General features: G+C 31.6%; 1 protein-coding gene across 1 annotated transcript; it reads right to left on the bottom strand.

Annotated features, from left to right (window-relative positions):
- Positions 1-336: 336 nt before the first annotated feature.
- On the bottom strand, positions 337-19,201 carry LOC129229263 (uncharacterized). Its single transcript, XM_054863537.1, has 7 exons — positions 19,076-19,201; positions 18,348-18,464; positions 8,145-8,237; positions 4,479-4,653; positions 3,627-3,689; positions 3,421-3,479; positions 337-595 (listed from the first exon to the last, which is right to left on the bottom strand). Exons 3-7 carry the CDS (start codon positions 8,226-8,228, stop codon positions 410-412), a joined length of 567 nt encoding a protein of 188 aa, XP_054719512.1. The 5' UTR covers positions 8,229-8,237; positions 18,348-18,464; positions 19,076-19,201; the 3' UTR covers positions 337-409.
- Between the last annotated feature and the right edge of the window lie 5,138 nt (positions 19,202-24,339).

Raw genomic sequence — 24,339 nt, 5'->3', positions numbered from 1 at the left:
ATAATAATTAAAATGTCATTCACATCATATTACAATACAGAATACGTTTAACTCATCTCGATTTTACTATAAACTTGCAGCAATTACAAATTGTGTAAAAATCTATGTACATTTCCAGGTTTGGAATTATGTATACATAATACATCATGACTAAAAATCTACAATTAAAAAAACTTCCATGACACTGAAACAGGCATTTACATAAAAACCAGTCATATGTAAACATAATAAGAGAGAGCAATTGAATCAAGTAAGCACACTGTGTTTGCTTGATTGCAAGTACAGTGATTGCAAGCACATTGTGCTTGCTGCATAAAGAAACATGGTCAAAAAAGTTGAACAAGGGGGGACTCAAACCATTGGAATGTTTTTAAGTTAAAAATAATGCCCTGAAGGAAAGTACAAAATACTAAGCCATGGCAGTTGACATATCACGTATAAGACTATTTAGCATTTTATTTTTGTTCTCAGAACGTTTATATAATCTTTCAAACATCAATTGCTTTTCTTCTGAAACTTGAAGCTTTTTCATTAAACAAGATTGGTTGATCATCATATCTTTAACTAATATTTCCAATGAACTAGGCTGGTTTCCCTAAAATAGAATAATTTAGATTAAGTGAAAATGAATTACAAAAGCACAGTGGTACAACAGGAAACATACAGAGTGTGGCTACATGTCTAAACTAGGAGATGATTTAGTTTGCATAATAACATTTTAAGAATGCCATTGTAACATTTTAAAAAATAGATTCAGGATTCAGGGGCGAAAAGTCTCTTCTTAGATTAACACAACACTGGATTTTAGTTCAATGGGATACAATCAAAAAATACTTTCTTTCACAGATTTTATGTAAATATCTCTTTTCGAGCAAACTTGTTCGAACCAAATCTACATTTGATCTTCAGCTCTAAAGGATTTAATTTTCCAGGTGAATGCAGTAGTTAGTAGCACCAAAAGGTTGTATTAGAAATTGCATACGGAGGTCAGAAATTCTATTTTTTAAAAATTCAATTTATATATATATATATAATGCGGCGTATATTATTAAAATCAGCTATATTAATTTTTTATAAATTTTACCATGAGAGGAAGAAAAAAAAAACAGTTCTGGCTATGCCCACTTCATTTTTCCAAAGGAAATAACTTTTGCTTGAATAACTTTTGGAGTTCAACTTGTTTTTTGTTTTCTTTTTTTAAAGTAGCTGTGTGGTATAATTAAATAGATAAAAATAAGCTATTTAAGACACTTTTAAAACCGAAATTCCAAATGTATTGTAACGCATGAATCTTTTTTGAAGTTTTGATTTTGCAAATTTTATTGCATCAAGGTAAAAGAATAAATTTCAAGGGGAAAGAATTTGTACTCTTTAAAAATCCACAAAAGTCTACAAAAGCCTGAATAGAGGGTGAAAATTATAATAAACGATACATATGGGTAGCCTTTTCCTTGATACATTAGCATGTAAAATACTCTAAGCTTCTTTAATTCAGAATAAAATTTTGTTATTACAAGCTTTTAGAAATAACTGGCATTTACCCCATTTTGAAAACATAATGTAATTATGTATTTTTGTGTGTATTGTGATGCTTTTTTTCCTATAAAATGCATTAATTTCATACTCCATCCTCCCCCCTCCCTCCACCTCCGGAAAACTTTGAAATGACGGGCCTGAAAAAGAATCATCAAAGTTCATATTGACAACACACTCGTTGTGCTCTGCAAAAATTGTTCCTTGCTGAATATTGTTCCTTATTTGGTCTCTTTAATCCTTGATGGATTTTAGTATGACACACAGATCCACAAAATGCTAGATGAGCAAATGGTTTGTTACATTTATAGTTGCTGGAACAACAGAAGTATCAGCAACCACATAGTAAAAAAATCTGAATATTTCTGTGTCTCTTCCACACACACACACACTCTTCAAAGTTCTATACTTGCTTCCAACTTTGGTTGACAGTGACGTCACAATGCGAGGAAGAAAAACCGAGTAAAAAGATAAAATGTCACACTTACTAGCTACATACCTTACCTGCTTCGCGAATAAAAGGAGATAGCCACCTGTCTATGAGCTGCTACTGGCTCGAGCTTTTGGTTTAAATGGATAAAATGCTACGCACTTGTAAAATTGAAAATATTTAACGATTGACAGAAATTATGACAAAACGGTTATGTATGCACGGGTTTAACTAACTAATCCCATTTCTAAAGTGAAGAGAGTAATTTTACCCGAATATCGGACAGAGAGCTAGGAACTATTTCCTTCGCCTGGTCTCATTTTACATCTCCAGTGTTAAGTAAGCTTCCAGCCGAGTATAGTGTCCTAATCATAAGCAACTCCACCTCGCACTACCCATACGTTTTCAAAAGAAAATTTTAGAGGAGAGGGTCATATTTACAATAAAATGTACACTAACTTCAAATTTTTGATTGGAAATTTTCACAACATGAACTAATTCTGAATGCTCAAATCAGCCTAAAGAATGAAAACTGAATTGCATTTTGACTTGCCAGTTTACATGACAAGAGTTATGAAGCAATGTAAAAAAAACCAAGATCTCAAAGAAAAAAGACTCAAGAACTACAATGTCTTTGTCAAAGTTATCTATTTCTATAAAGAAGTACAATTGTATACAAACCTATATTTTTTATGAGATTTAAAATTTAAAAATGCATGAAAATTATCTGTTTCCTCAGAAGACTAACAAGATGGATAATTTTTCTTAATATTTGTAATTTTTTGCAATTGTTGCGATGATATTAAGAACACTTCATAAATATCAAGATAATTTCTTAAGTTTTTCCTATTGATTATTTTAACACAGTAATGTTAAAATAAACCTTATTTTATTTAGAAATGCTATAAGCCTCTAAAATGGCAGCAATGCTTTAAAATGTATTTTTAAGCATAATAAAAATACAATTGGATTTTTAAACTAAAATTTTGGATGCTTAATAATTATCATAATACTTTCAACCACTTAAAATATATTTTACTGCTTGTTCAGTTCAGTGTTATGTAAACGAAAATCATCCACCTTGATACTGCAGCAGTTCAGTTCATATGTAAAAATTATCAAAAAACATTTTCACGTAACAAGGTAAACTTTCGCAATTTAAATACAAAGAACTGAACCAAATTGCATGAAACTTGATTCATAAAAATATTTTAAATATTCAATAATAACGTTAGGCATCACTAAACAGAAGCTAACAATTCCATTAACAAACGTACATTAGTATGTGATGAAAATATTTCATCACTAACGTCTGTAATTTGGAGAAGTAGAGTAGTTAAAATCAAATTTTAGATGACAAACCATTTACTCAGATTGTTCAGTGATGCTTACAGAAATATGTTTTTTTTTTTTTAAACTTTAAATTATTGATGTATTTTTTATGAAATAACTTTTACCTTCCGTGAAGACTTTTTGTTACAGGCTTCTTCAAAATCCAATTCTGGAGTTAATTTTCCTATAAAAAACAAAACAAAAATAATTAAAAGAAACACTGTGAATTCATAAAATTACAGCAACCTGAAATACTGTCAGTTGCTTTCAATGGACAATTTATCTGCGAAATAAGTAACAAAGAATTAAATAAAAAAACTGAGTAGTATACCTTCTGAAAAGAATGTCTTCCTTAGCTTTCCAATGGTTGGGCTTTCATCATCTGACATATCATCTATTTGGAAAAAGAGTTAAATTAAATGAGGTACTTGATCCTTCAAAAAATCATTGCAAATTAAAAAAATACAGATTGTTGAAAATCAGTCTTACAAGAACCAAGCCATTTAATTAAAAAGGATTTTCTACTTATTACTTGGCATTGCAACTTGGGATGGGTTTTAAGGCTGTTTCACAATGCTCTTCCAAATTAAAGGGAGTAAAACACTCCTATAATGCAAGTGCCTTATTTTTGAATGCAACACATATGGGTAAAAACGTTAAAAAAACATTATTTTTAGAATTTGAAGTTCTGCACAAAAAATAATTGTTAATAATTTAAAAAAGCAAAATATAGTGTCTAAAAAAGGATGTTATCACATTATCACAATACAAAATTTCAGTAGTTTCACCCATATATTGAATTTTACTTTCTCTTAATCACTAAATTACATGGAAACACACTGAGGATTTTTTTTAAAAATGTAAATTTACAATACAACAGAAAATATGTTTCATCTTTTTAGCCACGCAAGAAATAAAATTGAAAAAAAAAAAAAAATCAAGAGATATGAGAAAAAGGATTCTAAACACATTAAATTTAAGTACTTGTATATAATTTCTTTTATGTTGAACTTTATCATATTAATAATATGCACTTAACTCAATCTTCAACATTCAGCCAATTTAAAAGCTTTTCCTGACAAATTCAAAACAGTGATACATATCATATTTCTTGTGGGTTCATAGTAAATTGCTGTACTGTTTTATAGCTTTCTATCTTGCACATAGGTATAATATGACTGACCTGATGAGGAACCACTGCCACGTCGCTTATTGCCAGCAGTAGAAGACTCCTTTTTATAATCAGACAACCAAGAATGTGTTCTTCTAACCCCAGGACTTGCTGAAGATTCGACTAACGAGTTCTGATGAATATTTTCCATCTCCAAGGTTAATTCATCAATTTTATCGAGTAACTCCTTAAAAATAATCATTTTAAATGAAAAATCATACATTAAATGAAACATACTACATCGAAAATATTGTCCAAACAAAGTTTGTTAACTGATACAAAGCAAATGCAAAATACCCAGTCATGAAAATTCATAATACTTCTTGAGAGAAGCCTATTTAAACTTTTCATTGGAAAAGATAAATGCCACAGTTTAACAAATACAGGGGTAGAAAATCAAAAAATCATTTCTGTATCAGTCAAAATGCCAATTTTATATCAGATAGACCAGCTTTGTGTCAGTAAAAACACAGTTTTGTATCAGATCGAATACCTACATATACTGAAGGTGGCACTCTATGGCTTAAACTTTGCAAGTTAAACTTCAAGGGTTGATAATATGAGAGGGTTTTTAATTGGGGAAGGGGGTGTGCCATGCACATCTACATACTGTCACCTCAGAGCATCAGTAAAACATCTAAACCCAGGAATAACAGTAAGGTATCTTTCTGTTGATTTGAGGCGGCAACATACAATACGTAAAATAATCATTGATTTTTTTTCATAAATATTTTACGAATGCTTTCATTATTCACAGATACATTAATATTAAATATTAAGATGCATAAAATTTGTATTAAATATGAAAGCAACTTTATACGATAAAGGTAAAACCATGCACTCAAACAAGAAAGAGGTAGACCAAAAAAAAAAAATCCAAGACCAGCACTCAGAATTCCTTAACACAATATTTTAATAGATGGCACTTCTAATTTTTGTCAACAAAATTTAAATGTTTGAAGAAGAACTTGCAATTGAAAATGTGTAGCAACATATATAAAATCGAATTGCATAAAGGGATCATGTTATACATTGAGATAGTCAGAAAATGATTTTTAATATAATAAACTTCAAGACATTTTTTTTTTTTATTTTGAGATTTGATAAATTTTACACTTAAAAAAATCCAAGCAGTGGCGGATACACAAGGAAAGGAGGGGGGGGGGGCAAAACTTTTGCAAATTCAAAAAATTTCCAGAAAAAGATCACCAAACTCTCCCCTCCTCCTACTCCAACATATCACAAAAAATCGCCTACAACTGTATTTTTACGACTTCAACTCCAAAATTTTTTCACGGGAGAGTTCCCCAAACTCCCTCTCTCCAATGTCAGCAAAGATCGTCAAAAATGTTGAATTTTCAGAGCTTTTAATTTCGAAAAAAATCGCTGGAATCGAAAACTTTTTTGCAAATGTCGTTAATGATGGCCTTCAATTAAGTTTTTAGAACTTCTATTCCGAAAAAACTCCTGGGGAGAGCCCTCGATCTCGAGTCCTTCCCCTAACATGAATGAAGACCCACTAACATTGAAGTTTTTGAAGTTTCAATATTGAAAAGTTGAGGGATAACTCCTGACTCCATCCCTCCCTTTATCGCTACCAAAGACGGCTACCATTGCATTTCAAGACTTCAATTTCCGATAGAAAGTTCCAAACCCCGTTCCTTTCCCATACGTCATAAAAAATGGCTTACAACTGCGTTTTTGAGACTTCAACAAAAAATTTCTCGAAAAGAGTCCCCATGTCCCTCTTTCCTCATCTTTCAACACCATTCAAAGATCGTCTAAAACAGCGTTTTTGGAACTCCTACATAAAAAAGTTTCTGGGGTAAGTTCTGAACCCCATGTCTTTTGCTACATTATCAGAGATAACCTACTATTGCGTTTTTAGTACTTCAATTCCAAAAAAATTTCAGGGTGAAAAATTCCGAACCCCTGGTTTGTTAGCATCACTAAAGATATCTAAAATTGCGTTTTTGAAGCTCTAGTATCATAAAAGGACTGGGGAGAATTCCTGAATCTCATCATTTCCCTTCAAGAAAAGAAGGATAGCAAACAATTGTGTTTTCGAAAATATATCCTTAAATTGAAAAAAAAATTCCGGAAAGGAGCCTCCAAATCTCCCTTCCACTCACGTGTATAGGCAACGATACGGTTGATAGAAAGCGAGATCAGTCTTTAATTCGCTTCTTGATTATCATAACTTGGAAACGCGATAAACAGATGTGACACAGTGCATCATTTGTGACGTCATAAAAACCACGTCTTTTTTGAAGAAACGGACATTTAAAAAAATTAATTAAAAAATAACTGTTGGGAAAATTAAAGTATTTTCTGGGTCCATGTTATTTTTTTGCTCATTCTATTCATTTCAATGACTAAAAGTAGTACTTTTGACTGAAGGAAACCACCCCATTGTAAAATAATAATCACTCTGATAAACATTTGCATTTCACAAATAAAATATGCATAAGAACAGCATTCCTATTCAAATAAAGATTCGTGTAATAAACTCTGACATTTGCCAATATTGTATCTTATTAGTAATATTCTGATTGGAGTAACAAAAGCTAGTTGTGGTTTCAAACAGAATAAATATACAAAATTACACAAGAGCATAATTCAGAAAGATTGATGAAAAGTTAATACAAGGAGGAATAATGCAGTTTTCAAGTTTTGAGTGACAGAAACCAATCATGATATTCAAAAAACTAATTGCAATAAAAACTAAAGTCAACTAAGATGTTGATCAGGCCAAAATTAATTTAATTGAAAAATGGTATATCTACATAAGTGAGTCTTTCCCTGCAAAAAAGTACCGTATTACCCCGCTTTATCTGGCATGCTGGGAAAAAGCAAGGTTGACCAGCGGGCTGGGTAATTCGAATTTTCCGGCATGCCGGATAATTCAAGGTTTATTTTGCAAGAAAACAAAAGTGAATTTCCCCATTTCCAATCACGAGGCAAACCACCTGTAAGGAAAAAAATAATAAATCCCGAAAGTAACCTTCTTTTTAAAAAAATGTGTATTGCATATAATATGTACTTGTTATTTATGGTATGTCATTATTAATCGATTTAATTATATGCTAATAAGGTGATCAATTCAGGAGCAATCATCGTTACTGCAATTTGTTCATAATTTTTTTAAATAAATTATTTTAGGTTCATTTTAGAAACATAAGTTTAATTTTTATTTATTGAATATCTATGGTAAATTGGCACTGGTTTATGGGCGGTAACTTATTGCTTAAATGTTTGCTTACTTAGTTTTGATTTAATTTTCATAAAATTATTCATTATTGAACAATATTTTTCTTGTTGAAATAACAAACGACATTGTTAGTAAATATTTTTGCAAAATTAAACTGTTTATCAATACTAATAAGATATGTATAGAACTTACATTCATTTTAAGCTGAGCATACATTTTGTATAGTATTTTTTTGTTTCTTAACCTCAATTTCTCTGGCATGCTGAAAAGGACCAGGTAAGTTTTATTGAAAATCTGGTGACCCCTGAGTTTTGCGGCACGCCGAAAAATGCGGGATAATACGGTATTTATATGCTAAAACAGACTCTCTCAAAAGGTTTCCCGACTACAAATTATTTCACAATTAACAGTTACAGTTAACACCATTTACATTTGATGTAAGAGAATGCAAAAACAAAATTATTTACTTGATTTGTTTTCTTATGAGATTCTAACTCTTGCAGTAAAGACTGATGCTGTTGTTCTTGAAGTTCAGTAAGTTGGGATTCCATGTCTGCAAGCTATAGGATGTAAAAAGAAGTTAAATTTAAATTAATGATAAAGGAATAAGAAAATTGCTTGACATTCAAAATTAACTTCAATCCTTTTTAATTAAAAGCTTGTGCAACATTGATCATTCAATTTCAATAGGAAACTAATGATATAGTTTCGATAGACAACTAATTATCTTTTTTTTTCAATTATTTCAAAACGGAAAATATAAGTGATCTTCAAAATCATTAACTATTAAAATATTAATAATATTGCAAGACAAACTACTAAGATTTTTTACAAAAAAAAAAAAAAAAAAAACCTATAGATCAAGTTTTCCAAATTTTTTAAATGCATTAAAAATGTCAGTTTTGAATTTCATACAATGAAAATTTAATAAAAGAAATTTGAATTAAAGCTAGACATAGTACATCAGACAGTATTAACAGCAATAAATGGATGAACTCTTTACAATAATTACCCTTTTATGTAAGTTTTGATAGGGAAAAATTTAGTTTCTGCATTTTCGGTATCATTGCAGTGTTAAAGATTTTCTTTTGAACTCTGATGAAAAATGTTTTTTTAAAGATCTTTAACTTCTCAAAATCTAAGTCTCCCTACAAAACTTAAGTCTTTTCTTTCTCTTTCATTTCTTAATTTATAATTTTTTCTGATTTTTTGCGGTAGTGAGAAGCAAAGGGTTGTAAGTAGACATTTTAAAGTTTCATGTAAAACATGTGCTGAGTTTTCACAACAATGAACATATTAACTCTTTACAAGTATCCTTTTCCAATATAAATTTTTTTGGGTAGGTAGCCCTAGGGAACTTTTACTGAAAAGCCTTTCTAAATCCGGCTGTATAGTAGTACCTACCAAGGCTACTAGTACAATATTTTGCCCTAAAACAGAAGAGACATTTTCCGACCATTTAGTAGTTATCTTCAAATTTTTAATGTTAGCATAACATCCCCCTGCTTCCAGATGCTTCACATATAATATAACAAAATATCAGGGGTGCCCCCCTGAGGGCAAGGGCAAACCCCCCCCCCTTAAATATCGCAAAGACCTCCCAGAACAAAAGTCCCCCCCCCAAAAAAAAACACAAAAATATCCCTCCAAACACTCTCCAAAAAATTCTAATGGTGTAATCTGCGCCACAATTCCCCCCCCCCCAGGTGGGCACCCCTGAAAATATGCACAGTGTTAATAATGAAAACCCAATTTTTTAAATTTATACAAGAATAACCTACTTTCTAACGTACATTAAAAAATGTAAAACTGTTTCAAAAGAAGTTTCTGACAACAACCATTTAAGAGTCAGTGAGCAGTGTGCTAGTGGCGTGATATCGTTGAAAAAACATCGATATTTCAAGATATCGATATTTCAAGATATCGATGTTCAAAATTAAAACATCGTTGGTATCGATACATCGACCCCAAAACGTTGATGTTCTGAAACATCGAACTCTTAAAAGCATAGGGTCTGGTGGGGTAAAGTGGTCATAAAATCGTAGGTTTCCAACTTAGGTGGATAATAAATGCAACAAATTCTTTAAACACTTCAACTTTTTTTGTTGTTATTTTACATTGCATTATTAAAGAACACGGTACATTGAATTTTAGGAAGAAAAGTATTGATTTTAGTAGTTTTATAGAACTTTCTTTTTCCTATGTTTTTATGACCACTTTACCCCATGGGGTGGGGGAAAGTGGTCATAGCATGGGGTAAAGTGGTCATAGTTAAAAATAGATGCAAAACCTTTATAAAGAACCCTAATACTTGTATATTTCAGTTGTTTTTATAGTTACAAGTATATTCACGAGTACATGCGTGTATACACGAATATATACGTGTGTTATACACGAGTAAACACATTCCTATATGAGTAGATACATGTATACATCGGATACATGCATGCACGTGCCTACTCAAGTATATACGTGTATATACGAGTATATAAGCATGTATACGTGATTACCTACAGGAGTGTATACGTGTCTACATGAGTACATACGTGTCACATGTATATACGTGTTACGTATATGTACGTGTCATGTGTTTATACGAATATATACGCGTATAAACGAACATCATATGCGCGTCTGCACTTGTATCTCGAGAAAATACATGCATACTTAAGTATATATGTGTATAGTAGACGTACATACGCATATATAAGTGTACATACGTACATATACGAGTATACACGAGTTAATTCGTGGATACATCCAGTGCGTCTTTGTAAGTGTCTACTCACCAGGCGCGGATCCACGGGAGGGGAACTGGGGGAACGTTCCCCCTCCAAAATCCCAAGTATACCTAAAAATTTTCAAAAGAGAGTACGGGAAAATAATTCCGTTTTTCAAAACTCGAACTATAAGAAAGGCGCCAGAAAAAGTAAGGAGAGAATTTCAAAAGCGGATCTAAAAAGAGGAACTGCTGGAATGTCCCCCCCTCCCGCACACACACACTTTAGAACGTGAACTAAGGCACCAGGAAAAGCAATTAGGCAACAACAGAAACGGATCCATGGAGGGAACTGGGGGAACCTTCTCTTCCCCTCAAAACCCCCATATATACCTAAAAATTTTCACAATAGAGTGTAGAAAAAATCTTCTGTTTTATAGAACTTAAACTCGAGGAAAAGCTCCAGAAAATTCGATCAAACAATAGCAGAGGCGGATCCCTGGAAGGGAACTGGGGGAACGTTCCCCTTCCTCTAAATTCTCATGTGTACTTAAAAATTTTCACAACGTATTACAGCGAAGTTCTCCAGTTATATAGAACTTTAGCTTGAAGAAAGGCGCAAGAAAAAGATAGGAGAGAATTGCAAAAACGGATCTAAAGAGAACTGGGGAATGTTCCCCTCTTCCCTGCATAAAAATAAATAAAGACAAACCTGTTTAAACTGTTTTTTGCATTTACTTGGTGAAGGATTGATCATTATATTTAAAGCTACTGCAATTCAGTGGCGCTATTAGAGGCTGGAGGGGGGGGGGACACAGGGCGACAGGATCCGTGATCCCCCAGAAGGCCGAGTAGAATGTTTTTGTAAAACATTTCCTATAATTAAAGAGAAAAATAGAACGTACCTTGGAAACAGTCGCCTTTTTTAGTCGGTCTAAAAATAAGAAAGTCTTCATAATGTCGGAAGTCCGCTTCCTCCGCCAATACCTTTAAAGCGCATCTCAAATCTTGCATTCAGGACTTCAATTTTGAAAATTTTAAAGGGGAGAACTACCTAACACCTCGCATTCTAATAACATCGAGAATCGTTTAAAATTGCTTTTTTAGAGCTTCAATTTTGAAAAATTGCCAAACCCCTGACGTTACCAAATATGGTCTACAGTCATTTTTTTAAGATGTCGATAACGAAAAATTTCCGGACAAGGGTCCGAATGCTCCTGTAGAAAATCTGAACATTAAGAAATTAAGGTTTTGAAAAATTTAATGGGGAAAGCGTTTAAATCCTTTATCACCGAATATCGCTCAAAAACTTCGTTTTCTAGGACTTCAATTCCGAAACATTTTTTGGGAAAAGTCCCAGAACCGTACTGCTCGAAGTATTGTCAAAGTTAGTCTGTAACTGCGTTTTTGGAAATTCAATTTCAGAAAATTTAGCGGAGGGATTTTCGATTTAAATCTATTTTACAAAAAAACGGAGGCAGCCCCCAAAAAAAATCCCATCTCTGACCCTACCGTCAATAAATATCGCCTATAATTGCGTTTTTAAAACTTTAATTTCCGCAGGCGGCCCCCGAACCTTTCTTTTTCGTAACTTCACCAGAGGCCGTCTAAAACTGCGTCCTTAAGACGAAAATTTCAACATTTTTTTTCAACAACCGCCCTATCAGATGGTGAAAATTTTAAAAGTGCACCCTCTATAAAACTTTTGTGGTTGAACCACTGGTGCACATATTATTTCCTTTAAGCACATACAAATAGAAAAATGAACAAACTTTTTAAACTAATTATTTAAGAATTGTACTTTTAGAATTTGTAATGAATACATTTTTTTCGTAAGAGGCATTAAGAAGCAGTAGATACATTGTAAAACTCAATATTTATGGTTATTTTTTAATGAGTAATTTCATATAACTCCCCCACCCCCATAAACATACTTGCTAGAAAAGTTCCCCTCCCAAATCCATAGTCTGGATCCGCCCCTGCTACTCACGTATATATAATATGGAAGCACGAGTACATATGCACGTATACGTGTAAACACGATTATATACCTGTATAGACGTATAGACGTACATTTACGTGTATACACCAGTACATGTATGTATACACGAGAATATACGCTTATATACATGTTGGCCTACAGAGTGAATCTAAGCTCTTGGGCAAAATAAAAGGGTGTGAGAGGGGAGGATAAGAAGCAAAGAATCATTAGGACGTTATAATCACTGACGCGCTACATGCACACGAAGCCAGAAACTGATGGATGCAAAGCAGGGCACAAATTTGTTGCACAAAGATGATTTCACCTAACATTTTAGTTTTTAAGAAATATTTAAAGCAGTTGTTGAAAGTTACGGTCTGTAGTAGCTTTAATACACGTATCGCAACAAAGGCGCAGCGGCTGATGAAAGTTTTTCAAAAGTCTCGTTATTACAACAGAGAGGGATCTGTGAATGCGACGCTTGTATTACAGCCTACGGCCGCAAATTTCATCAATCGCTTTAAAACTTTCTTAAGTAATAAAATGTTGTGTAAAATTGTATTTGTGTTATATATATATATATATATATATATATATATATATACATATATATATATATATATATATATACAGGGTTCATACACTTTTGGTTAAAAAAAGTTCCCTGACTTTTCCAGGTTTTCCAGGTTGTTTTTTAGAAAATTCCAGGTTACTAGCTTCATTCAAAATTTAAGTTTAAATAGTAATATTTTTAAAATAATTAAAATTGTTTAAAGTAGCGATGCAGAAGAACTGAAACTTCTCCCCTTAGATTAAAAAAAAAAAACTTTTTTTTTTCGTTTGTTTTCTCTGTCAAAATTTTAAGTTTTTTTTTAAACATTTTGTTCAAAATTGTTTTAATTTGTTTACAATTTGTTGAAAACAGAGTACTTTCAACTTATTTTAGTGTTTCTTTGATGTCACGCGTAATATTATAGCGTTTTGCTGTAGTCCCGCAGCAACCTTTTAGCATCCGCTTTTGGTTTACAATACTTTTTATTTTCTTATAAGTAGGTTACACAAAACATATTGAGCAAAATGCAATGCTAAATTTCAGTTTAAATATGATTAACTTGTTGCATCAATCGGCATACCATGTAATGCATAGTAACAAAAATCAACTCCGCCAATCATAGGCCAATGCCAATAATCTTTTTTTTTTTTTTTCACATATTAAAGGACGCTTACATTAAAATTTCAAACTTTCTTTTCCAGAAAGTAGTAGTTAATTTTCAAAAATTCATAACTTTCTGCACATTTAATGTTGTTTTCAATATTACACATTGATATAAACGTCCAATTCTGTTTCTGGAAGTTTAAGTCTACTTCCATTGTGCAAACGATCAAATATGGCGACAAAGTGAAAAATTTAAAATAATAAGTAGATTTTTGGATTTGTAGTATAAAAGTAGTAATAAATAATTAATAATCCTTAAAAAACTACAATAAAAGCAAAATAGTCAGTATTTAGCATATAAGAGTCTAAATCAATTTAAAAAAAAATGTTATGAAGATTAAATTTTGCATTTTTCCAGAAAATAATTACAAATTATCCGGAAAAAAAGGGCACAATTTGTGTTGTTTTCAATAGTTTGCATTGCAATTAACATCCAATGCCATTTTCGGGAACTTAGGCACTTGAAAAAGTCTTGTGTACTTCCATCTTGGAAATGAACAAATACGGCGGCTATGCCCAAAAATAAGAAATAACTTTTTTTTTAATTTGTTGCATGAAGGCAATTAAAAAATAATAAATCTTCATGATACTACAATTCATTGAAAAGTTTTTATCACATTTGCGTCCGAGGCAGTGAGGATAAGATTAAGTTTTAAGAACAAAATTTTTCATTTCTCAAGAAAATTATTACAAATAACAATAGAAAAACAATTTGCAGACCATTTTTTGTTGTTTTCATCAGTTTTCAATTAAAGAAAACATCCAATTCTGCTTTGTTTTTAGAAACTTAGGCATTTTTGGATCGTATCTACTTCCATCTTGTGAATGACCAAAGATGGCGACTACGTTTCACACGTAGCTGAAATGATTTTCCGATCAAAAAAAAAAAACGATTTCCCCAGATCGACCCTCCCCTCTACAGGTTGTGCTTCCGAAGCAGTAAATTGTCTTCTCTCCTGTTGAGTTTGTGCATAATTGCTGTTCACCTGATTTTTTTTCCCTTGGGAACTACTGAGAGCCAAAAATGGCGGCTGCTGAAGATTTTTTGGGTCGCCACTTTTTTCATTGCTTTAAAATTGTTACAATTTTTTTTAAATACATCGATAAAAATGAAGATTAGATCTTATAAAACGAAATTCCCTGGGAAAAAATTGGGAAAAGAAAAATTTTGGGGACACATTTGGAAAATTCCTTGACATTTTTGACTAAGTCATTTTCCCTGATAATTCCAAGTTTTCCCGGAGCGTACGAACCCTGAACCGAACAGAATGTTGTGGCAACCCATCTAAAACTTTAGGCAGTAGAAAGAAATGTGTTCCCCTCACTGACTCCATGTAAGAAAATCTTCGCTCTTTTGGCGCATTTTTCGTTGTGAAAAAAAACGTTCATTTTTCGATTGCAGTTTTTAAGTGCCAGCGTCGGTTTAGATAAAAATTTACAATTTTTTTCGTGAAATCACAATAAAAACGAAGACTAGATCTCATAGTACTTAATTCCTTGGGAAAAAAATGGGAAAAAAAATTTTGGAGGACAAAATTTGAAAACTCCCTGACTTTTCCCTGACATTTTTGACAATGTCATTTTCCCTGACAATTCCCGGTTTTCCCGGAATTCCCGGAGCGTACGAACCCTGATATATATATATATATATATATATATATATATATATATATATATATATATATATATATATATATATATATGTGACTTTTTTTGCATCCATCAATTTCTCACTTTGCGTGCATGTAGCGCGTCAGCATTGTGTTTGTGACCATATTTCCTTATTGATTCTTGCTTTTTATTCTCTCCTCTATTACCTTTTAATAATTTGCTCAAGAATATAAACTCACCCTGTATATCTTTATATTATATTGTATGTGTCTACTCGAGTATGTACGCGTATATGCGTGTCTACCTGAGTATATAAGTGTTCTTATATATACGAGTATAAGCGAGCATATACGTGTATAGTAGAATGTATAGCTGTATGGATTAAAAATACTTACAGATACCTAAATACGTATTTATTGGCGCATTTATGTGAATACGTCTATGTACATGTCTACACGAGTATATATGCGTATATATACGCATATACTCGTATATTTAACCCCGTTTACTGTAAAAAAATACATATTAAGTAAAATTAATATGTATCTTCCTTATACCTAAAGATTAAGTGACATTAGAAGAACAATATTCGTTAAGCCTAATATTATGACCACTTTACCCCATCTTACTTAAATTGTTCTAAAAAATTATGTAAAAATAGATTCAGCTAACTGCTAATGAGTAAGAGTTCTTGAGACATGTAGGAAGCTTCCTGTATAGTCAATCTGTTCCAAATTCTAACAAACAAAATTTCCCAAGAATGTTAAAATAGGTGTTTAGATTTTAAAATTTTTCATATTCACGCAAAATATTTTTTTTTACCGAATTAAATTTTGCCAGTTGTAAAATTTTGTATTCAAAATGTAGTTTCTAACTGCCTTACTCTAAAGTAAAATTTTTACATTCATTCGAACATTTCTTTCCAAGCTATAGCCATTTATTTGACGTATGACCACTTTACCCCATTGACCACTTTCCCCCACCAGACCCTATTCTATTTTTGTATAACAAACTTTAAAAATGTGTCAATACTAGAAGTGAATTTAGCCTGAACTAATTAATTAATGAATAAAATTTTTGAACAGTCAAATGAAAGTTAATAATAATAATATTGACAATTGATTATCAACATTTCAAATGATTGAACAAAGGAATAAACACTACAATTCGAATCAATTAAAGAACTATTTTAAAAAAATTCTAACCAGATAACACACAAAAAGAAAAGAGAGTAATTTAAATAAATTTAAATACATATTTAAATAAATTTAAATATAATAAATGGATGTTCTAAGTATTTTATTCCAACAGAATTATATGGAAGAATAGTTCAAATTATGCTTAAATTGCAAATATATTCAAAGATTATATATATATATATTTTTTTTTTTTTTGTGACTAGAAATGCATACTAGTAACAGTATAGCAGATACTTAAATGTTTTAAAGCACCTACTTATGGTGGGATTATAATAGGAAAAAAATAATAAAAAGAATTGATGTTTCTATTTGGGTATTCCAAGAATCCACACAAGAGCGTAATAATGAAAAAAAAAAAAAAAAAAAAAGCCTAAATAAATAGCAATTGAAACAACGTAGTAAAACATGATTCTGGATGCATAAATTATTTGCACTTTCCCCCACCAGACCCTATTCTATTTTTGTATAACAAACTTTAAAAATGTGTCAATACTAGAAGTGAATTTAGCCTGAACTAATTAATTAATGAATAAAATTTTTGAACAGTCAAATGAAAGTTAATAATAATAATATTGACAATTGATTATCAACATTTCAAATGATTGAACAAAGGAATAAACACTACAATTCGAATCAATTAAAGAACTATTTTAAAAAAATTCTAACCAGATAACACACAAAAAGAAAAGAGAGTAATTTAAATAAATTTAAATACATATTTAAATAAATTTAAATATAATAAATGGATGTTCTAAGTATTTTATTCCAACAGAATTATATGGAAGAATAGTTCAAATTATGCTTAAATTGCAAATATATTCAAAGATTATATATATATATATATATTTTTTTTTGTGACTAGAAATGCATACTAGTAACAGTATAGCAGATACTTAAATGTTTTAAAGCACCTACTTATGGTGGGATTATAATAGGAAAAAAATAATAAAAAGAATTGATGTTTCTATTTGGGTATTCCAAGAATCCACACAAGAGCGTAATAATGAAAAAAAAAAAAAAAAGCCTAAATAAATAGCAATTGAAACAACGTAGTAAAACATGATTCTGGATGCATAAATTATTTGCCATCATCGAATAAGGAGTTCTTAAAGTATGCCGAAATTTTAAAGAAAAGTTGGCATCTTTCACACGAGCGACACGTCCGCCATCTTGCGGCTAAATGCAGCTTTCTTTGTATGTCTGTTGTAATGAAGTAAAATAGTGTTTTGCTTCTTGGTTGTGGATTCACTTAGAGTTAATAAGAAACCCCAATCAAGAAGCAAAACACGCTACTTCACCATTGTAGACATAAGGAGAAAGCATCGTTTAGCTCCAAGATGGCGAACGTGTCGATATTTATTTCAAGATTCGGGGCTTTAGAAATGATGTCTTGCCAGATACAGACAATAAAGTCATTTGATACCTTTCATTTTTTGCCACGTTTTGAAAATCGGCAATTATTTTTTTCTTTTGGAAGACTTGAACTCCGATAACAAGAAGACGACGACAAATAATTTTGCGCCAAAAAAAAAAAAAAACCTTCACTACGCTCTTTCGATTGCTACGTACCTATTTATTAATCGTTTTTATTTTATTAGTACCATTTCGTGTGGTTCCCGGGTTACGTACCTGTTTTTTTTTTTTTTTTTTTTTCAAGGCTGATTTGGTATACATGTTGGCGGTATCAGACGTTTCCTTTGGACCCGAAATGTTGGATGAGTCAACCCCCCCCCCTTTCCGCCCTCCTTCTCCCCACATATGTAAAATCACGGAAGAAGTTTCTCATACCTAAATTTTTAGGCGTTATTAAAAATAATTTCCCTTGAGGTCTTAAATTAGTATTAAATACAAACGTACAATGGGTATCGGTGTGAGTAATATAACACCAACTTTGTTTCTGTTGTCAGAAAGATATGCGTAAAAAAATATTTTTTCGATTCCTACCTTTTGATTTAGATCAGGAACAATCTGTAATTCTTTCTGTAAAACTTCATTTAGCTTTTCAGCTTCCAGGCATTTTTCAGAAATATCATGCAATTCCTGCTCCAGCCTATTATTTTCCTATGAAATAGAAGTTTTCCTTCTGCATAAAAGCTATCTCGGACAGAAAGCACGTTAAGTAACAGTAATTTAAAAAATAATGATAAAGGAAGAATAATCCGTATTCAATCTTATCGTTTATTTATGCATGATACGAGCTCCATGCTAGTCAAATATTTATTTTCCAACATTTGATGAAAATGATCAATACAGTTGAAAAGAAATAATGAATACAATTTCTTTTTACATTATACTTCTTTAGAACACTTGAATTATCTAGCTCATAGGCATTAACAATGACACAATTAAGAGAACTGAAAGCTTTGTATGAATTTTAAATTGGATATAAATAAATTCCCATTAGTAACATCAGCAATATTTTTGAAATTTATTCTTCCTAGTCCACTGCCTATTGCAAGACCCTACGCATCAGGGCTAAGGATACCAACCCAACCTAAGACTGCCTTGAAAAAATAAGATTTTCTTATACTTTACAGATGCATACAGCTAAAGGTTATGTAATAAGGTTACAGAAACATTATAAGTTGAATACTCAATCCAACAAATCAGATATTATATGATATAATTTCATCCCTCCATCAGAATGACTACATTATAATAGGGTTTTATACCTGTTCCAATAAGGTCAAACGGGTTTTCAGTTTCGTTTCCTCATCGCGGAATAATCTAGTATCCTTCTGCAATTGTTGCTTGAGCTTTGTAACTTGTGAATTGATGTTATCTCGTTCCAGCTGCAATTCCTCCACCAGTTCACGAGCCTGCTCTTGATATTTTTTTTCCATCAACCTAGAATACACAAAAACATTGATTTCAACGGAAACTTAAGTAAAATATCACAAAAAAAAAATAAATAAATAAATAACTGGTTTCAAACTGACAAGAAATTGTTTTTTTCAGAAACACATGTGCGATTCTTGGGCAATAAAATGTGCAGCTTTAACAGGAGAATTAAATTCAACTCATATCATGCACCTGCTGTGCAAACGATGAATTTTTTTAAATAAAAAGGGAAGTATTTCATCTAAACTAGATCATACTGTACGAATTCTTACATGCGAAACTAGTGGAATGTGATAAAAAATTAAAACCAAGAATTAAAAGAACATAGTAAAACTTCATTAAAAATGTGACTTCAACTTCGAGCATAACTGTGGAGAAGATAGAAACGTTCATTAGGCAGTCATTTGGAAAGAAAGGACCGTGCTTTTTTATTATTATTGTTGTTGTTGTTTGTTGATTTATTTTATATGGAGAGGATAGGATCTTCTTTGCAGTGTTAACGATGTTTGCTGTGCAAACAACTGTGACAAGATTGTCAAGGATGCATCGAATTCGATTTCTTTTATAATGCCAATCTTTGCTGATGGCTGGTCACATGCACAAGCTCTCAAGCGTTATTTTTTGCACATGGTTTACTTACCATTACACAACTTTTCCACAGACTAGCGCATATGAGCATATGAAAATCGTCAAAAACGTTTTTTTCGCATTTTCCTGTATATATATATATATATATATATATATATATATATATATATATATATATATATATATATATATACTATATATATATATATATATATATATATTATATGCATAGAAAGAGGGTGAGGGGGATGTTTAATTTAGGATCATAGTCTCAATCATTCACTTGTCGACAACTTTGTCGTCAAGAGTACCAATAATCTAAACTGGAAATGCAACATTATCATTATTCACTTAGAGCGTATCTAAGCAAAAATGTATAAATATGAATGTTCTTCTTGATAAGGAAGGAATACAGTGAAGCAATCAGATTAGAAGTAGGAGCTTCCATTCACATGAGGAAGGGGGAGAACACTTTCATGACCGCCCAAATAACAGCAAAAAAGAATGACAAAGTAAAACATATAAAACAGAAAAAGTAACTTACGTAGAAAAAAAAACAAAGAAAGCAATAAGATCTTTTACTTACATCAATTTTTTTCTGAAGCGAACTTTCGAGTTTGGCATGATTATCGTCTACCTCTTGAGCCAGGAGTGCAGCCCGGACGTTTGCCTCTTCCACGTTGACTCGCAATTTATTTCTTTCGGTGTGCATCTGATCAATGGTTTGTCTGTGACAGAAAATACTTCGATGATCACCGTGTAGCTTCGCATTTTAAGATATTTTACAGTAATTAAACATATTTCGATAAATTGACAGTCATGCAATTTTTTTGAAACAATTAGCTGGCTCTCTATGGGGAAGTGCTAGGACAAACCTAAACATAACTTAAGACATTTGTTGTACCATGATTAGAGATGTAAAATTTCCGAAAATCTTGAAGTGGTGGACCGGTTTTTTACCGGTTTTTACCGGTTTTACCGGTAAAAAAACCGGGAAAAATTGGAAAGAATGGAAAATTTGATTTCTTTATGAATAAAATTTGGGTTTCTTAATAGCTCTATGTTTCTTGTAACATATAAAGGGTTAAGTATTAAAAAATATATGCTATCCACACATCTTCTTTTTCTGCTTGACAGAAATACACATAAAGGTAAGATAAATTAGAAGAAAAATCTTTTTATTTTGCATCTGAGTAGAGGGCTTTCATGGTCAAACCCAGAAATAAGTCAAGTCGTCACTCAACCAATAATATTGGGTAATTGTGTCTAATCATAACAATTACAGTTTCTATTTTAGATTGCCTTTGAAACTTCTGAAATTTTCAACTTTCAAACATGATTGATATATATATATATATATATATATATATATATATATAAATAATAATAAAAGGTGAAGGATTCACTCTTTTTCTATTCCTACTTAATAGCTGTTTGCACTTTTCCTTTTTATCATCATTTGGTATTTATAATTTGTTTAATATTTGTAATTCTGTTTGCTTAATTTTATATATATATATATATATATTTATATATATATATATATATATATATTATATATATATATTTAATATATATATACATATATTTTTTTTTTTTTTTTTAAGAAAAATAATACAATGTTACTGTCTGAAAATGAAAGCTATTGAGTTTTGATTTTTTCCAATCCAGTCTCAGATCAAATCAAAACTAAATTGGCGTTTCTTAAGCTGAACCAAAACTTAAACAACAGTTTCAGTTTATTCATACGGCCGTGCTAAGCACAGTAGGAAAAATAGTCATACCAGCCCTTTTGAACAAATTTGAGTTATTATAACCAAGTTGTTCTCTGTTTCGTATTTTACTTAATAAATAAAATGTTTTAGGGTCATTTGATCAAGAAAGAATCAAATATATGGAAGAGCCACACTCTAAAGTACAATATCTCAGCTTGAGCCCAACTGCTAAGTCCCCTTTTTTGCTTAGCACGGCAGTATACAGGGTGCGATAAAAAAAATATCGGACAAAAATTGTATCATCGCATGGAAGAAAGGTAATTTCATTTCAATGAGTACCTAATTTATTTTTGTTTCTCACATTATTAGGAAATAATTTACAATATATTACCTAGTTTATGTATTGGTTTTCGGTTTTCTTACAATTTTAAGCGAAATACCTGCTATTTTAAGTTGTTCAACCAAGTAGAACGACAGTTCGTTTGCTTGTTGTGCCTCGACAAACAGTATTTCAAAGGGCATGCCGTTTCAAGGGGCTTGGAAATGATAGTCGATGTCCGGAAAGTGTACAAAAACGAACAGTGAACATTTCAGTTAATCGTCAGATCATCCAAAAGTGAGTTCAATGAAATCCTCGGAGTTTCCACGAGAGCAGTCGTTTGTGGGAATTTGTGACCGATAAGTGCGACTAAGGGAAAAAACAGCTCTAAACAGAAGTTTTGCAAGTTCCAAAAATTCAGGCATTCGTATGACTAAAGATGCCAGAAACGTTTGAGACGGGCCCGCAAGTCCACGATGGAAGAGATACCTTTCACTGATTTACCGTTCAACCGATTCAAATCCCCCAGAACCATAGCATTTGGTCTGTAGACACCATAGGCTCCCACATAGGGGGGAAGGGGGGCTCAAGCCCCCCCCCCTTGGAAATGAGAATTTTTTTCCTTTTAATGCTTTTTTCTTTGTAAAAATGTAAAAAATACTTTTTTCTCCAGCCATTAATGAATTAGTTATCGAAAATGTTAAATTTTATAAGCTCTAATCTGTACTAAAGTAGGTTTCCATGGGGAAAATATCCTGCTAAACCATGGGGAAAAGATCAGAGCCCCCCCCCCCTTAAAATTTTGCATATCGGCACCTTTGCTAGACACTCCAAGCATCTTAGAAAGTGTTAGATATCGCCAAAATCTGATGTCAGGCTTGGTCTGAGATGGAATCAGGACAAGCGACAAAAAAATATCTAGTTTTTTGTGGATGAGGGCCGTAAAATGAATCAAAAAGTGAACCAGAAGGACATATTAGAAGTTATTGTACTTCTGTGGGCCTAAGAGCACTTTAACATTGTAGACTAGACATTTTCCTTTAACTCCACACCGATTCATATGTCCAAAAAGACAAGAGTGGTGCAAAGCGCATTGTTTTTGACAAGATATCATTTTTTTGAGTGGACGCTCTACTCGCTCGACCTCAATCCCATTTATTACACTGTATGGCCTATTTTAGAGTCAAAGGTCTACCCTAAACTACACATAAAAATTGAACTCTCTAAACCAATTGCTTTATAGGGAATAGGATTAATAAAAGGACTTGCTGCCCTTGAATGAAAATTTCAATAAGCAGCTGCATCTCTGTATTACTGCAAAAGGCTGCTAGTTTGAAACCAATTAAATTTAATGATTGCTAAAGGTCTTCTCATATTATCATTTTTTGTGTTTTGTTAGTTTATTTATTTTAAATAAAGTTTCTTGGAAAATTGCCTGCCGGATTTTTTTTTTTTCTTTTGCCGCACCCTGTACATTTTGTTCGCAGTCAGCAGAAACATAGTTTTGTGATTAAAGTTATGCTTGTTTGTTTTGTGAAGAAGGAAAATAAATTCTTCACTAAGGTTATTGGTTTAAGCTTTTTTGTAAAATGTATTATTAAACATTTTTTTATCTATATGCAAATTATATTGTCATACAACATCTTGCATTAACGTTAGACAGTATTTAACATAAAACGGGAGGGGGAGGAAATTGCATCAGAATTTAAGCATGAGAAAATTCTAATCACTTTTTGCTGAAAATTTCAATTAAAACCCTAAAAAGTTGAAAAAATTCTTTTTTTTTTCAATTTTTCCGAAGTGGAAATTTATTTCTTCGGAAAAAAACCGGTTTTTTTCCGTTTTTTTTCGGAAATTTTCCGTTTTTTCCGACTGTTTTCATCTTTAACCATGATATTATTTATATTGTAGTGAACCACTTGTTGCGGCAAGTGTTCAAGTCCTTAGGATGCTGGATACATTTCATAATCAAGCTATGAGAACAGTGGCGCACACAGGAATTTTTGACGGGGGGGGGGGACCAGAATCGAAAATCCACCATATCATACCCAAACACACATCCTAACACATTCTTCTAATTTTACCGATTGTCAGGAATAAAAAACAATTTTTAAAAAAATGAATAATTAATTAGCTTTTATTAATAAAATAAATTTATTAATTACAAATACTTAACTAAAATACCAGAAAGCACAAGAATGAATGTACTTACTTTTCATATATTTAAAAATAAAAATAGCATAGCAAAATCATCATTATAGAACAATTTATGTTCGCATAGAGTTCGATTTTGCAGGGGAAGAAAGAGATAAAAGAAATTAATTTTTTCATTTATAAAGTCTGAAAATATTGTTACCTTTGCTAGAAATTTTCAACAATAAAAAAAAAATATATATATATATATATAAACGTGAAAAAAATATTTTTAAAAAGAGAAGAAATAGATTGAGTTGAAAAATAAAGAAAACTGGCA

This window comes from Uloborus diversus, chromosome 1 (assembly GCF_026930045.1).
Source record: "Uloborus diversus isolate 005 chromosome 1, Udiv.v.3.1, whole genome shotgun sequence".
Classification (NCBI taxonomy): Eukaryota; Metazoa; Arthropoda; class Arachnida; order Araneae; family Uloboridae; genus Uloborus; species Uloborus diversus.
This window is presented reverse-complemented; position numbering and strand designations above follow the sequence as displayed.

Coding starts and splice junctions, on each gene's coding strand:
- LOC129229263 (XM_054863537.1), bottom strand. CDS start 8,228: ATGGAATCCCAACTTACTGAACTTCAAGAACAACAGCATCAGTCTTTA. Junction 4,654..8,144: donor CTCATAAGAAAACAAATCAA/GTAAATAATTTT, acceptor ATTATTTTTAAG/GAGTTACTCGATAAAATTGA. Junction 596..3,420: donor ACAAAAAGTCTTCACGGAAG/GTAAAAGTTATT, acceptor ATTCTATTTTAG/GGAAACCAGCCTAGTTCATT.